The following is a 13,141-nucleotide window of genomic DNA, read 5'->3' on the forward strand; positions in this document are numbered from 1 at the left end:
GTGTGTGTGTGTGTGTGTGTGTGTGTGTGTGTGTGTGTGTGTGTGTGTGTGTGTGTGTGTGTGGACAGTGTCCGGGTGTGTGTGTCCGTCCCAGTGCCCGTGTGTGTGTGTGTGTGTGGACAGTGTCCGGGTGTGTGTGTCCGTCCCAGTGCCCGTGTGTGTGTGTGTGTGTGTGGACAGTGCCCGTGTGTGTGTGTCCGTCCCAGTGCCCGTGTGTGTGTGTCCGTCCCAGTGCCCGTGTGTGTGTGTGTGTGTGTGTGTCAGTACTAGGGCTTTTACTCAAGGCCCTAGTGCTCTTACTTCACTTTTTTGCTCAAGGCTGACATTCTACCACTTGAGTTCCATGTCTGACTTTCTGCTCATGGACTTTTCTGCCTAAGCTGTTCTCAAACCTTGATCCTCAGATATAAGCCTTCAGAGTAGCTAGTATTAGAAGCATGAGCCATCAGTGCCCAGCTTAGTACTTCCCTTCCTGCCTAGGTTTCACGTGGTACAGGATTTTCAGGTAGTTCACACTGACTGAATGACTATATGTGAGGAAGGGTAGGCGCCACAGTGCATTTCCCATACATCTCTTTAAGTTTTTCAAATAGTACTTACACCTTCCTCTTCTCTACCACACCAAGTCGCACAAAAGCTGCTAAGGCATTTTTCTGCACATCAGAAGACAATACGTCGTAACACTGAGAGGCACCTACGATGAGGAACAGAAAGGGTTAGTGGATTACTTTCATTCTCACCTAAAAGAAATCACCAGACTGAGTTGTAACTGACCTTGATCGAGAAGCTGGTTTGTGAATCTCCTAACTGCAGCCAAGTACTGTTTCTCAGTGAAGCACTCCTCCTCTTCATCCAAGAGGTATCTGCAAATTATCTGATTACGAGGAGTAGAGAGGGTAAAATAGTCAAGTCCAGTAAATGTACTGCCTAGAATGCACATCTCCAAGGTCTGAGCAGGAAAAGCAGGAGAGTTCTTAGGACATCTCATTTGAGTTTTTATTAAATTTTACAATTAGAAGAAAGTCTGGAGCTGAGTATTGGTGGCTCATGCCTATAAGCCTAGCTACTCAGGAAGTTGGGATCTGAGGATCAAATTCAAATGAATATGAGACTCGTATCTCCAATTAACCAGCAAAGCCAGAATTGGAGCTGTGGCGAAAGTAGAAGAGCACCAGCCTTGAGTGAAAAAGGCCTAATTAGAACATGAGGCCCTTAGTTCAAGCCCCAGTTTTTTTTTTTTTTTAAAAAAGTCTGAAATACTATGGACATTTGTTGAAATTGTAGTTCTCATTTTGGCTGGCTATAAGGAAGTTACTTACTACAGCTTCCTATCTCTTACGCCACCTGGGAAGACAGAAGCCAGTTAGGTGTAACTTTGGTCTTGTCTCTTACTACACCTAACAGTATGGAGCGTGCTATGGTAGAAGGCAGAACTTCCCTTTACCAGGAATCCTCGGGCTGATAAACCAAGAACCCTCTCCTCTCTAACATGCATGGGTACCACAGATTGCATTTCCTGTGCCCTCCCTGTGGTCCTGGGGAATTCCCAGGGGGCTTATCATCCCCTCCTTCCTGTCCCCCCTCCCACACACCTGATGAGCACCATCCCCCCTTCCTGTCCCTGCCCCCATGCACTCTCCACCCTCCAGACATGTACTTTCCCTCCCACACTAGCATTTAGTAACATCAGTAACTGACATTATGAGGTATTCAAGTCTACATTCACTTAGAGCCTACTATGTATCAAACACCCCCAAATCAAGCTGGACATGGCCTGACAACGGGACCTCATGAGTGGCTCGCCTTTCTGGGTACTGAGGTACTATCTGGTTCCATCCTCCTCCTCAGGGAGACATTACCCTCAGAGCAGAAGTAAGAGCAGAGTTGGAGGGACAGTATTTGATATGGGGGCATAAAGAAGACTGCAACATTTACGTACCTGGTAACATTCCACAAAAGGCTTAAAGAGTCTCACTAGAAAATCTAACACAGCGTCTCCTTTCTTTGTGATGAGGATATCCTTCCCAAAAATCTGTATGGCTTCGCTTTTACAAAGCAGGTAACAGCCTTCCTCAAAGTCCTTCAAGGAAAAAGGAAGCCATGGGCAGCACATTTAGCTACCAGGCACACAAGGATCAGGGCACGCAGTCCCACAGCCCTCCCACAATCACTCGGCCACACACTTGCCCTAGCACAACACAAACACCCATGGGGTCCCGACGGGGTGAAGTGCTGCCTCCTCACAGCCTGTGTCCTGGACTTAAACAGCAAGTGCACACACCAGTCCTAAAATACCCTTGAAATCCAGGCATCCCTCCCCCTCCATCCCTTTCCCCCCACAGGGAAAGGCAAAGCTGCTTCCTGGCACAGCCCACAGTACGTACAGCTCTACCTGCCTTACTCTACCCCTGCCTGCCTGCCCCAAGAGGCCCTTAGCCAGTCCCCAGAATCTGACTGTTCCCTGTAGTTCACATGCCAGGCTATCCCCACAATGGCGCTGTGGCTGACCAAACAAACCGTGTGCTGATTTCTAAATACTTAACACAAGAGAGTTATTTACAGTAGCTGTTTTGGCTGTTCAGAATGACCTTCCTCTTATCAATGTCTACAATATTAGCTAAGCCTGACCAGGAATCAGAGCAATGTCTGGTGAGTTGTGGGCATCCTCATGCCTCATTGTGTTGTGAAGGGATGGACTCACACTAAGTGAGACACTGAAATCCAGATACATACTAACTGAGATACACCAAAATCCAGACACATGCTACGTGAGACATGTTGAAATGTAGACAAACATTACCTAAGACACACGCTGAGACATGCCAAAATCCAGATGCACACTACCCGTGACACGCCAAAATCCAGACACACGCTACATGAGACACTCCCAAATCTAAGCCTGCAGCCTCGCTGTCATCTACTGTCAGGACTTACCCTGAGTGTGTTTCCTGGAAGGAATATGAACTCATCTAAAAACACATCACGCAGGAAGCGGAAGCAACTGAAGACATTCTCTGCAAAGAATCCATTACATGAAATCACAACTTTGCTTTCCACCATTAGGGCATACCGCGAAGCCCATGACACCCCGGCGGAGGTCCCCAGAGGCAAGCTGTTACCCATGTAATGGGGACAGAGTTTCATGCTTGGAAGAGGTTGACACCAGCTCCAGCCTCACCCACAGCATCTGCATGCCACTGAAGCTCTCGGCAGGGACCCACCCTCCACCCCTGGGTGCCCAGCAGAGCAGGAAGGGACTTGTCCCTGTTTCCCTCTACAGCCCATCCTCTGTATCTTTGCTATGTTTTTTAGCATGCTGCCTGCGGACTGTGGAGGAAGCAGAACCACCAAACACTGCTGTGGCACCCACAGTGGTTCAAAGTCAGACCTGCACAGACACCTGGTAGAACTTCTACCCTCATGTGACTCTCCTGGGCTCCCTGTCCAAGGGTTTTCAGGGGACCGGGGCAGACACTGCAGCCTTCAGCCCAGGCTCTTTCCAGAAGCGCTCTTTAGCTGCCCACCTCCCCAGACCTCAGCTCCCCAGGGCACATGTTAACGAGGCGCTGCCCACCTGCTCTGGGGTGAGGAACCACCAGAGGGTAAGAACTGGGCAACGGCTCACTGGCAGCACTCACTATCCTTCATGATAGAAAGTTTCCAAGAAGGGATTTTAATTCTTCCTAGTTAAAAAGATTCTGCTTTTGTAAGACAAGGTCTTGCTGCATTGTATAGCCTGTCTAACAAAGTGGGCAGGTCTCCTGACTTAGACTCCCAAGCAGCCGGGACTACAGATGTGGGACAACTGCTCCCTCCGATTCTAAAACTCTAAGCAGATGGCCACGTATTTAGGGAACAAACCTAACTTCTTCTGAGTGTAAAGCCCGGTCCTTGCTGGCGTGTGGGCTAAACAGATGTGGCCGCACTTTACAAGGCTCCAAACACTGCTCCCTTCATGGAACTGGAAGGCCAGGCCTCTTCCGAATTTCAAGGTCACACTCCAGAAAGTTACCTTTCCTGAACCCAGGTGTCATCTGCAAGGCTACAGCTACTAAGGAAGGACGGAGAAAAATGTTGAGCAATTGGTTCCTATAAGCTGAGCACATAAGGAGGGTGATATGCTGGACGAGGAGGCCGTCAACCACTTCCGAGTCTTCCAGCTTCATGTGCAGAGCCACCTGGTCTCCAACAAGGCTGACGAGGTTGGAGTGCAGAAGAAAGCTGGACTGGATAATTTCTTCTGGGGGCTTGTTATCTACACACAAGACAGTGGGGGGGATGTGTGTGAGCACCCCGGCCTCCTCTGCCCCACCCTGCTCTCTCCATAGAGCTGGCAGTTGGCAGCAGTGTGGTTTCCAAAGGCCTGTGACAATCCAGAACCACTTCCCACACCCTGTGGAGCCCAGTGCAGGCCCATAGCCTGTAAGACTGCAATGACTGCTAGCCACGGGCTTCCCGCTTCAGTGCCACCCTTGGAACACACCTGCAGCAGCTCCTGCCTTGGTGCCAGGCACTGACCCCTAGCTGGCCCAGCTCAGTTCCACACATACACACACACACACACACACACACACACACCCCTATGTATAGCTGGCCCAGCTCAGGTTCTACACACACACACACACACACACACACACCGCGCGCCACTGGTCTCCACCCCACAGCTCAGGTTCCACACACACACACACACACCCCTATGCGTAGCTGGCCCAGCTCAGGACACACACACACACACACACACACACCGCGCGCCACTGGTCTCCACCCCACAGTCCTCCCCTCCATCTTCCAGGGACCACCAGGCCAGCCTTGTGTTCTGGAAGGACCCAACACAGGAGGGCCCAGTGTGAACACCAGGTGCCTGACTATAAAACCACGAGCTAGGTTTAAACAGAAAGTATTTCCAGCTGTGCTGCACAATTTTAAATGAAATTGTAAATATGAGCTCACCATCCTTATGGCACTCCAGTTCCCAACACAGGGTTTGTAAGTTTCAGGGCATTTTCACCATGGCAACTTTATGTATATTAAGCCCTGCAAGGCCAGCCTTGAACTCCTGATCACAAGGGAGGCAGACAGGGAAAGCCTCAGGTCACCACTCTCCACTCTGCTGCAGTACTCTATCCTCAAGGCTGAGGGTCCTGGAGGGGAACTGACTTGAGAATAGCTACTCTCCGGTGGTCCCTGGCCTGGGCAGCCCATTGTGAGTGGGACAACAGACGAGGGTTCTGCACCTCATTGTCTTATGCAGGTTTTCAGGTCTGGGACACAGTGTGAGGGCCGTGACTGCAGCTCAGTGAACGAACACCTGCCCAGCCAAGGCCCAGCCCTGGCTTCACCTGGGCACCAGAGCCATAGGAAGCAAACACACTCGTGTCGCTGTATCACACACGTACCGGGCCACAGGAGGAAGCCTCCAAATGCCTGGGCCACGCCCTTCAACCACAAAGTCTTCTCTATCAGAGCATCAAAGTCCATGGATGGCCGGTTCTGAAGCAGAACAGCAACTACCAGGGCCCAGGGGCTCACAACCAGGTTTTCAATTTGCTGAAGCTGTATCTTGTAGGCAACTTCGGCAACAAAGGCATGCATGTCCTCTGACTGTCTCTGAGGGATGCACCTATGAGGAAGGCACAGGACACGTTACACTTCTGCTCCCCCTCAGAAGGCCTCTCTTCTGCTTCTGCTCCCCTCAGGTCTCTCATGCTTCTGCCAATCATGTTCTCAAGCCACAGGCAAGAACATTTCCCTGCTTTGCTACATTGTCATCTATCCGAACATCTACAGAGCCTTCTTAACATTTGACAAGAAATGCTAGTAGTTCCCATTCTAGGCAAAACAAGGATTCTTTGTTAACAGGATGCTACTTGCCTGCTGGGAACATGACCGCCTCTCCAAACCCTAGCCTGTGGACCACCAGTGCACTCTACTGTCAGAGCGAGATGTGCATGGGAGGTCACTCAACTATGTGCCACAGGTGCCTGCCCCAGCCTTGGCCGACAGCCTGTTCACACCGAAGCCTACATGGAACACACACTTAGCTGGGTACAGCAGAGACATGCAGGGGGCACACAAGCAGCTACAAGAAGGAAATGACAGCTAACACAGGTGCCTAACCTGTAACACCTGGTCAGGCCCACGCACACTCAAGGAAGGCTCAAGAGGAAGGTAGCAAATGCTACCTTCTGCTTTCTGTGATCAGGCTAGCTGCCAGCTAGGTACCTGTGATGAGGGAATCACCAGAGCTCCTGATGGGCCTGGCTGGGCACTTGATTGCCTGTCTCAAGTGCCCACGCATACTATCTAAATAGAAACCATAAACCTCTAAATAAGAAAACATGTAAGGATGCCCTACAGCATGAAAGAAGTCCTGAAGGCTCAATTTGTTTTCCGGAGCTGGGACTCAGCCAGCCCACCTCTAGTGCCTCACCCTGTGACATGCACCTGTTAACAACAGCACCACAGCTTCCTGGCCTCCCAAGGATGACATCTTCTACATACATGTCCTACTGGCCTTTTTTTCCCCCTCAACACAGGGCTTGAACTCAGGGCCTGGGCACTGTCTCTGAGCAATTTCGCTCAAAGCAAGCATTCTACCACTTTGAACCACAGCTGCATTTAGTTTTCTGGTGGTCAGTTAGATATAAAGAGTCTCACAGACTTCCCTGCCTGAACTGGCTTTGAACTGTGATCCTCAGATCTCAGCCTCCTGACTAGCTAGGATTATGGTGCGAGCCACTGATACCAGGCTTCACACAATTCTTCCTCAACTGAACCTTTCCATTGACAAACATAACATGACATGACTTCCTTGACAATGTGCGATATGAACGCAGGTAAAACAATGTTCAGCCTCCAGAGTCACCATTTATTTTGTGTGAGCCAGCACTGAATCTCCAACTCCTTGGGTGCTGTCCCTGAGCTTTTTTGCTCAAAGCTAACTCTACCATTGAGTCACAGTTCCACTTCCAGCTTTTTGGTGGGTAATTGGAGTTAAGAGCCTCTATGCCTGGGCTGACTTTGAATCAAGATCTTCAGATCTCAGGCGCTTGAGTAGCTAAGGTGCCAGTAGCACCCAGCACTGTACTTTCGGATTTTAATCCCATTTCTCTGTCAAGTATTAAAACACAGGCACTGCACCTGGGGACCAAGTTGTATGGGTTCCGATTCATCCGCCCAGCTGCTAGAGACCGAAGAGACATGGGGTCTCCAAAGTACACATGGATGCTCCCGAAGTTCTCGGAGAGAACCCTTCTGGCCTTCAGCAGCCCCTAGAAGACACCAGACAGCAGAAAACAAAAGGAGCACGTTTGTAAGTCAGATGGTGGATATTCTCTACACTCAAAGAAAACAAGTTTGGCTCTCCTCACGTACACTTGTAGATTCTTTCGGTTTAGGAACTCCTAGAAGCTCATAGGCATAAAGACTTTCTTCCAAAATCTTATCATAACTGATGCTAATTGGGACAAGGTAGGTATCAAAAACTTCTCTTTTAAAAAATGGTTCCATCACAATACTCAGGAGACCTGCAAACACAGGGAGAAAGGCTGTCATCATGCACACCCGAGGGCAGGGCACACAGATACGAAGATCCACAGTGAGCAGGCACAGTAAGCCCATAAAGAGTTCCATCAACAGTTACGTTTACAAAGAACAAGACTGTCTTGCAAAAAATAAGTTGAAAGCATTAAGTTCTACTTAGCAGGATAATGACAGCATACCGAAAGCCTTCAAGTTTACCATCTTTCTTCCTAGTCTGTAAGTCACCTACCAAATTTAGGAGTCAAGGTCTTGGCAGAGCGGCTTCTTGTCCCTTCCAGGAAAAATTCAACAGGAGCATAACCATTCTTCAGGAGAAAAAGCAAAGCACAAAACGATTGCCTACTCTCAAAATAATACATGCTTCATTGCCTATCCTCAAAATAATTACATGTTTTTTTTTTTGTTTGTTTTGTTTTTTGGAGGGGGGGTGTTTCTGGGTATGGAGCTCAGGGCCCTATGCATGCTGGGCAAGGGATCTTCCACCAAGCCACACTCCTAGACCCATAAATGTTTCTTCTGATTTTTTCTTTCCCATGCCTCCCTCCACCCCAGCCCCTCACCATGGCAGGCAGACACAGCGCAGAGACACGGCTTAGGGTCGGGGTCGGGAGGGTGGGTGGAGTAAACTGCTAAGAGGCCCGTTCAGACATTAAAGAATTTAAACAAGCAAGCAGAACTGGAGTTATCATTGGCATTTACCCGCAACATCGCTTTTACATATTCTGAGAACACAGCCCAGTAGAGTTTATTGCCACCAAAGGTACGCCTCATGAAAAAGGCCCCGGACATCCGGAGCAGCTCTCCAATCATCTTCATGCCTAGGAAGTCTGGGAAAACAAAAGCAGGATTAATTTATTAACAGTGAAGTGTCCCATAAGGATTGCAACCCAAGCACTGCTACAAATTTCATGCATGTGAGATGCTACCAATGATACTGATAGACTTCCTAAGACTCAATCCATAGAGACATTTGAGAGAACTGTGTCTGTGTAACAGATGCCTGTTGGATGGTGACTGGTGTCACTCTGAGCAGGGTGGGGGGAGGGGAGTGCTGTTAACTTATTTGCATTAACAATCTGATTTTGAGGAACCCATCCTACAGAAATAAAAGCACTGATATAAAAGTATATTTCAACATGGCAGGCACCATGCCTATAATCCTAGCTACTCAGGAGTCTGAGATCTGATGCAGTTCAAAGCCAGCTCAAGCAGGCAAGTCTGTGGGACTCGTATATCCAATTAACCACCTACCAAAAACAGCCAGATGTGGAGCTGTGGCTCAAGTGGTAGAGCATTGGGCAAAAAGAAGCCCAAGGACATTGTGCGGGCCCTGAGTTCAAGTACCAGCACACACACACACACACACACACACACACTCACCTTCACCCAGACCCTGAGTTCAAGTACCAGCACACACACACACACACATACACACACACACACACCTTCACCCAGACCCTGAGTTCAAGTACCAGCACACACACACACACACACACACACACACACACACACACACACACACACACACACACACACACACCCTAGTATACAAACACATAGATGGGAAAATTTATGTTATGTGTATTTTACCACAATTAAAAACATATTTTAAGCTCTATTTGTTAACCTAGAGGGATAACCACCCATATATTATCAAATAAAAAGGCCAAGGGAGGGCTGGAAAGGTGCCTCCGTGGTAGAGTGCTTGCCTTGCATGCATGATGCCCTAGGTTCGATTCCTCAGCACCACATAAACAGAAAAAGCTGGAAGTGGTGCTGTGGTTCAAGTGGTAGAGCGGTAGCCTTGAGCTGAAGAGCTGAGGGACAGTGCCCAGGCCCAGAGTTCAGGCCCATGACCAACCCAAAAAAAAAAAAAAAAAAAAAGGCCAAAAGATTTTGCTTGTATATTATCCGGATTAAAAGCGCTGGCTTCCAGGGAGAAGAGGCTGCAGCAACTCTTCAAGTTCTTCAGTAGTTTAAGAACCACTACGCTCACCAGTATGGATGGTACAGTTAACAGGAGGTAGAGGACAGACAGTACATACCCACCCCTGCTGCTATCACGGGCACAGGCAGGTCGTAGCTGTACAGGAGGAAAGACAGCATCAGGAAGTCAATGTAACTCCGGTGGCTAGGCAGCAGGACAACGGGGTGCTCCTGGATGGCCTGTTGCAGCTTGGAAAGACAGGTACATTGTGAATCATTTCGGTGGGCAGGCCACAGCTCAAATCAGAGTCCAGAAGGAGCCCGCGGGCAGAGAGAATACTCATCATTTTCTCTTCCTTCCTCATACTCACACACTGAAGTGGGTCTGACAAGGTCTAAGGGTTGCTTCAGAGCTCTAGGTCTGCACTCTCACTTAATGGGAGATTACTAAAAACACACACATTATTTATTTCTTTGGTTTTGGTCAGTTGTGGGGCCTGAACTCTGGGCCTAGGCACTGTCCCTCAGCTCTTCAGTTCAAGGCTAGCACTCTACCACTTGAGCCACAACTTCACTTCCAGTTTTTTTTGGTTATATGGTGCTGAGGAATCAAACCCAGGGCCTCAGGCATGCAAGGCAAGCGCTCTACCACTGAGCCACCTTCCCAGCCCCACTTTTAATTTTTTTAATATGCTTAAGTAGCTGTACAAAAAGTTTCAACCCCACATGTCAGTATGTGAGTACAATGTCACCCCTTCCATCTTTCTCCCTGTCCCTCTCCACACTGTATGTGTACAGAACACGTATCCATTAATGTTGCCTGTGTCAGCTTGGTCTGCACCTAAACAATGATAGTTCATGGAAGGATCCCACGTAAATCAACTTAGAAAGCCTTGCACTGGGTTTAGTCATAGGACAAAACAGAGCTTCTCTCAGAGATTTTTTTTTTTTTTCTCAGTCATAGGGCTTGAACTCTGGACTGGGGCACTGTCCTTGCACTTTTCAGCCCAAGGCAAGCACTCTACCACTTGAGCCACAGCGCCACTTCCGGTTTTCTAGTGGTTTATTGGAGATAAGAGTCTCACAGACTTTCCTACCCATGATCCTCAGATCTCAGCCTCCTGAGAAGCTAGGATGACAGGCGTGAGCCACCGGGGCCAGGCCCAGAGATTTTGTTTTTAAGAAAGAAAAAGACTTATCAACTATTGGAAGAAAATAAGAGGGACGCGAGAGCCACTGCTGCCCTCCACTATCCCGAGGGGAGAACAGGAGACACGCCTCCACTTTAGCTGTCCCTGCTACTCGCAAGACAGGTAACTGGTAGTCAGCTGACACACACCTTTCAATGGTCCCCAGCCCCAAACATTTGACAGACCCACAGGTTAAGTGGGCAACATGAAAAACAGTCAGAGGAAGCCGGGCACCGGTGGCTCATGCCTGTAATCCTAGCTACTCAGGAGACTGAGATCTGAGGATCACCATTCAAAGAGAGCCTGGGCAGGAAAGTCCGTGAGACTCTTATCTCCAATAAACCACTAGAAAACTGGAAGTAGCGCTGTGGCTTAAGCAGTAGAGCGGTTGCCTTGAGCTGAAGAGTGCAGGGACAGTGCCTAAGCCCAGAGTTCAAGCCCCACGACTGACCCAAAAAAAAAAAAAAAAAGAAAACAGTCAGAGGAGAAAGAATACTTGACAAAAAAGTAAATGCCAGGGTTAAAGCAAAATGTTTAACGACCTGAGGAAGGGTGCAAATGGGCTAAGAGTTGACCTGGGAGAAAATGAGCAGCAAAACAAAGAAATAAACACAATGGTTATAGGAAAAGCTCTTCCTTACAGGGGACAACAGAAGTGAGGGAATTATACGGGGCAGCCATTAGCGTAATAGGTTTGGGCCAATCATGGAGAACCAGGGCAAGTCTAATGGAAACAGGACACAGTTATTTTCAAGTGCTGCCCAAAGTAGGGTCTTTGCAGACACCTCCTTCACCAGATATCCAACAGTAGAGGGCAGACAGACACCGGCTCCTGAACATACAGACACACAGTCGCCTGGGCTTGAGGCACAGCAGGAGTACGCTCACACCACCTGAGCCGAGTTGTGATCAGTGACATTGTTAAAACCCAGCTCAAGGGCCATTATAAAATAACTGACCTAAAATAAAAATAAAATAACTGACCTGCTATTTTAAGTGCTTAAGGAGCTAAGGAATCTGAACATAACAGGAGATATAGGGTTTTATGTTAAACAGGATAAAATAGGTGCAGGAAATGAGGAGGTCTGAACTGCTACTGTCACATCCAAGCTCAATGCTGTGGTAACTGGAACCTAAGAACATCCTCACTCACAGGAAAATGTACCAGAGTAGCAGCAAATGGATAAAGGAAATACTAAAGAGCAATCTGTATTGGAAGCAAATAAAAAAAAAATTTGGCATTGCTTTTGTAACTTTAGTAAACATGTGACTAATGTGCATATAAGTTTACCTTTACTAAACAAATCTCAAGTTTGTGGGCTTGTAGGAAAAAGTTCTACTCTGAGCATTCACTCCAGTGGGCTGCCCTTGGGCTGCCTGTCACTGGGGGGGAGGGAAGACTGCTTTTAGCCCTCAGTACTCACTTTCTGAATGCCTTCTTCATTCACACACACCTTCGAGAAAATCTGTTTAAAAATTTTACTTAGGACAAAAGCAAAAAACCGAATAGCTCCCAGACGAAGTTTGTGACTCATTTCCTCCAGGATCTCACAGGCTTCCTCTCGGAGGGCAGTGACAGAGAGACAGCATTCCTTGGAAAGCTTAAAAGAAATGGAGAACAAGGATAGGCTGTGAAAGACGAACCAGAACTCCTTCTGTTCAAACCAGTCTGCGGGTCCCAACAGACCCATGCACATAACTTAAAGATGGTGTGCTGTCTTCATTTAAATTGACGCTCATTTTCTGACTTAGTAAAATAAATGATTTTCTTCCCTTCCAACAGAGTCTCATTCAGTAGCGCAGGCTTGCCTCAAACAGAAAAATCCTCCTGCCTTTGCCTCCCAAGTGCTGGGAAGATAGGGCACAATACGACGCCCAGTGAGGATCATGCTATTTAGACAGACTAAAAATCCAGAGAAACAGCTCTGTAGGACAGCATTTCAGAGTAAAGAAATCACTTCCCCCTTCCCTTTGGTGTGCTTTAAGTTTCCATCTCAACTGTCTAAAGAAATCTGCTGCCCAGGTCCTGGCCATCATGAAGCAGCTGCAGGAGATGCTCCCAGGAGAGCACTGGAATGACCTGACTGCCTCAGTTGAACAGTCTGCTGGTACAAAAGCCCCAAACCTTGCCTCCAAGGCTAACAACTGAAACCATGCATCTCACAGCTCATGCAATAGTGAGAACAAGTGCAGGTGCTGAGTCAAGGTCACTCAGCTTCCGCAGAAGCACAACTTGGAAGGTGGTATGGTGGAGTCAAGATGGCTTGGCTAGCCTGGCACCTGTGGCTCATGCCTGTAATCCTAGCTACTCAGGAGGCTGAGATCTGAGGACCACCATTCAAAGGCAGCCCAGGCAGAAAAGTACACGAGAATCTTTTTTTTTTTAATTTTTTTTTGGGGGGGTCCGGTCATGGGGCCTGAACTCTGGGCCTGGGTGCTGTCCCTCAGCTCTTCAGCTCAAGGCTAGTGCTCTACCACTTGAG

General features: G+C 48.3%; 1 protein-coding gene across 2 annotated transcripts in view; it reads right to left on the reverse strand.

Moving 5' to 3' along the window:
* Positions 1-13,141, reverse strand: part of Gnpat (glyceronephosphate O-acyltransferase) — a 27,329-nt gene that overhangs the window by 2,815 nt on the left and 11,373 nt on the right. Inside the window, exons 3-14 of one of the 2 annotated variants that reach the window (XM_013014721.1) lie at positions 12,083-12,259; positions 9,588-9,717; positions 8,242-8,369; positions 7,772-7,847; positions 7,375-7,526; positions 7,141-7,271; positions 5,397-5,620; positions 4,013-4,255; positions 2,935-3,014; positions 1,940-2,080; positions 775-874; positions 601-694 (exon numbers count right to left, since the gene is read on the reverse strand). In XM_013014721.1, the coding sequence (XP_012870175.1) occupies positions 601-694; positions 775-874; positions 1,940-2,080; positions 2,935-3,014; positions 4,013-4,255; positions 5,397-5,620; positions 7,141-7,271; positions 7,375-7,526; positions 7,772-7,847; positions 8,242-8,369; positions 9,588-9,717; positions 12,083-12,259 (1,676 nt within the window). The remainder of the gene's footprint in view (positions 1-600; positions 695-774; positions 875-1,939; positions 2,081-2,934; positions 3,015-4,012; positions 4,256-5,396; positions 5,621-7,140; positions 7,272-7,374; positions 7,527-7,771; positions 7,848-8,241; positions 8,370-9,587; positions 9,718-12,082; positions 12,260-13,141) is intronic. The other variant, XM_013014722.1, reaches the window with a different exon arrangement.

The sequence above is a fragment of the Dipodomys ordii genome, unplaced genomic scaffold (assembly GCF_000151885.1).
Source record: "Dipodomys ordii isolate 6190 unplaced genomic scaffold, Dord_2.0 Scaffold24, whole genome shotgun sequence".
NCBI lineage: Eukaryota > Metazoa > Chordata > Mammalia > Rodentia > Heteromyidae > Dipodomys > Dipodomys ordii.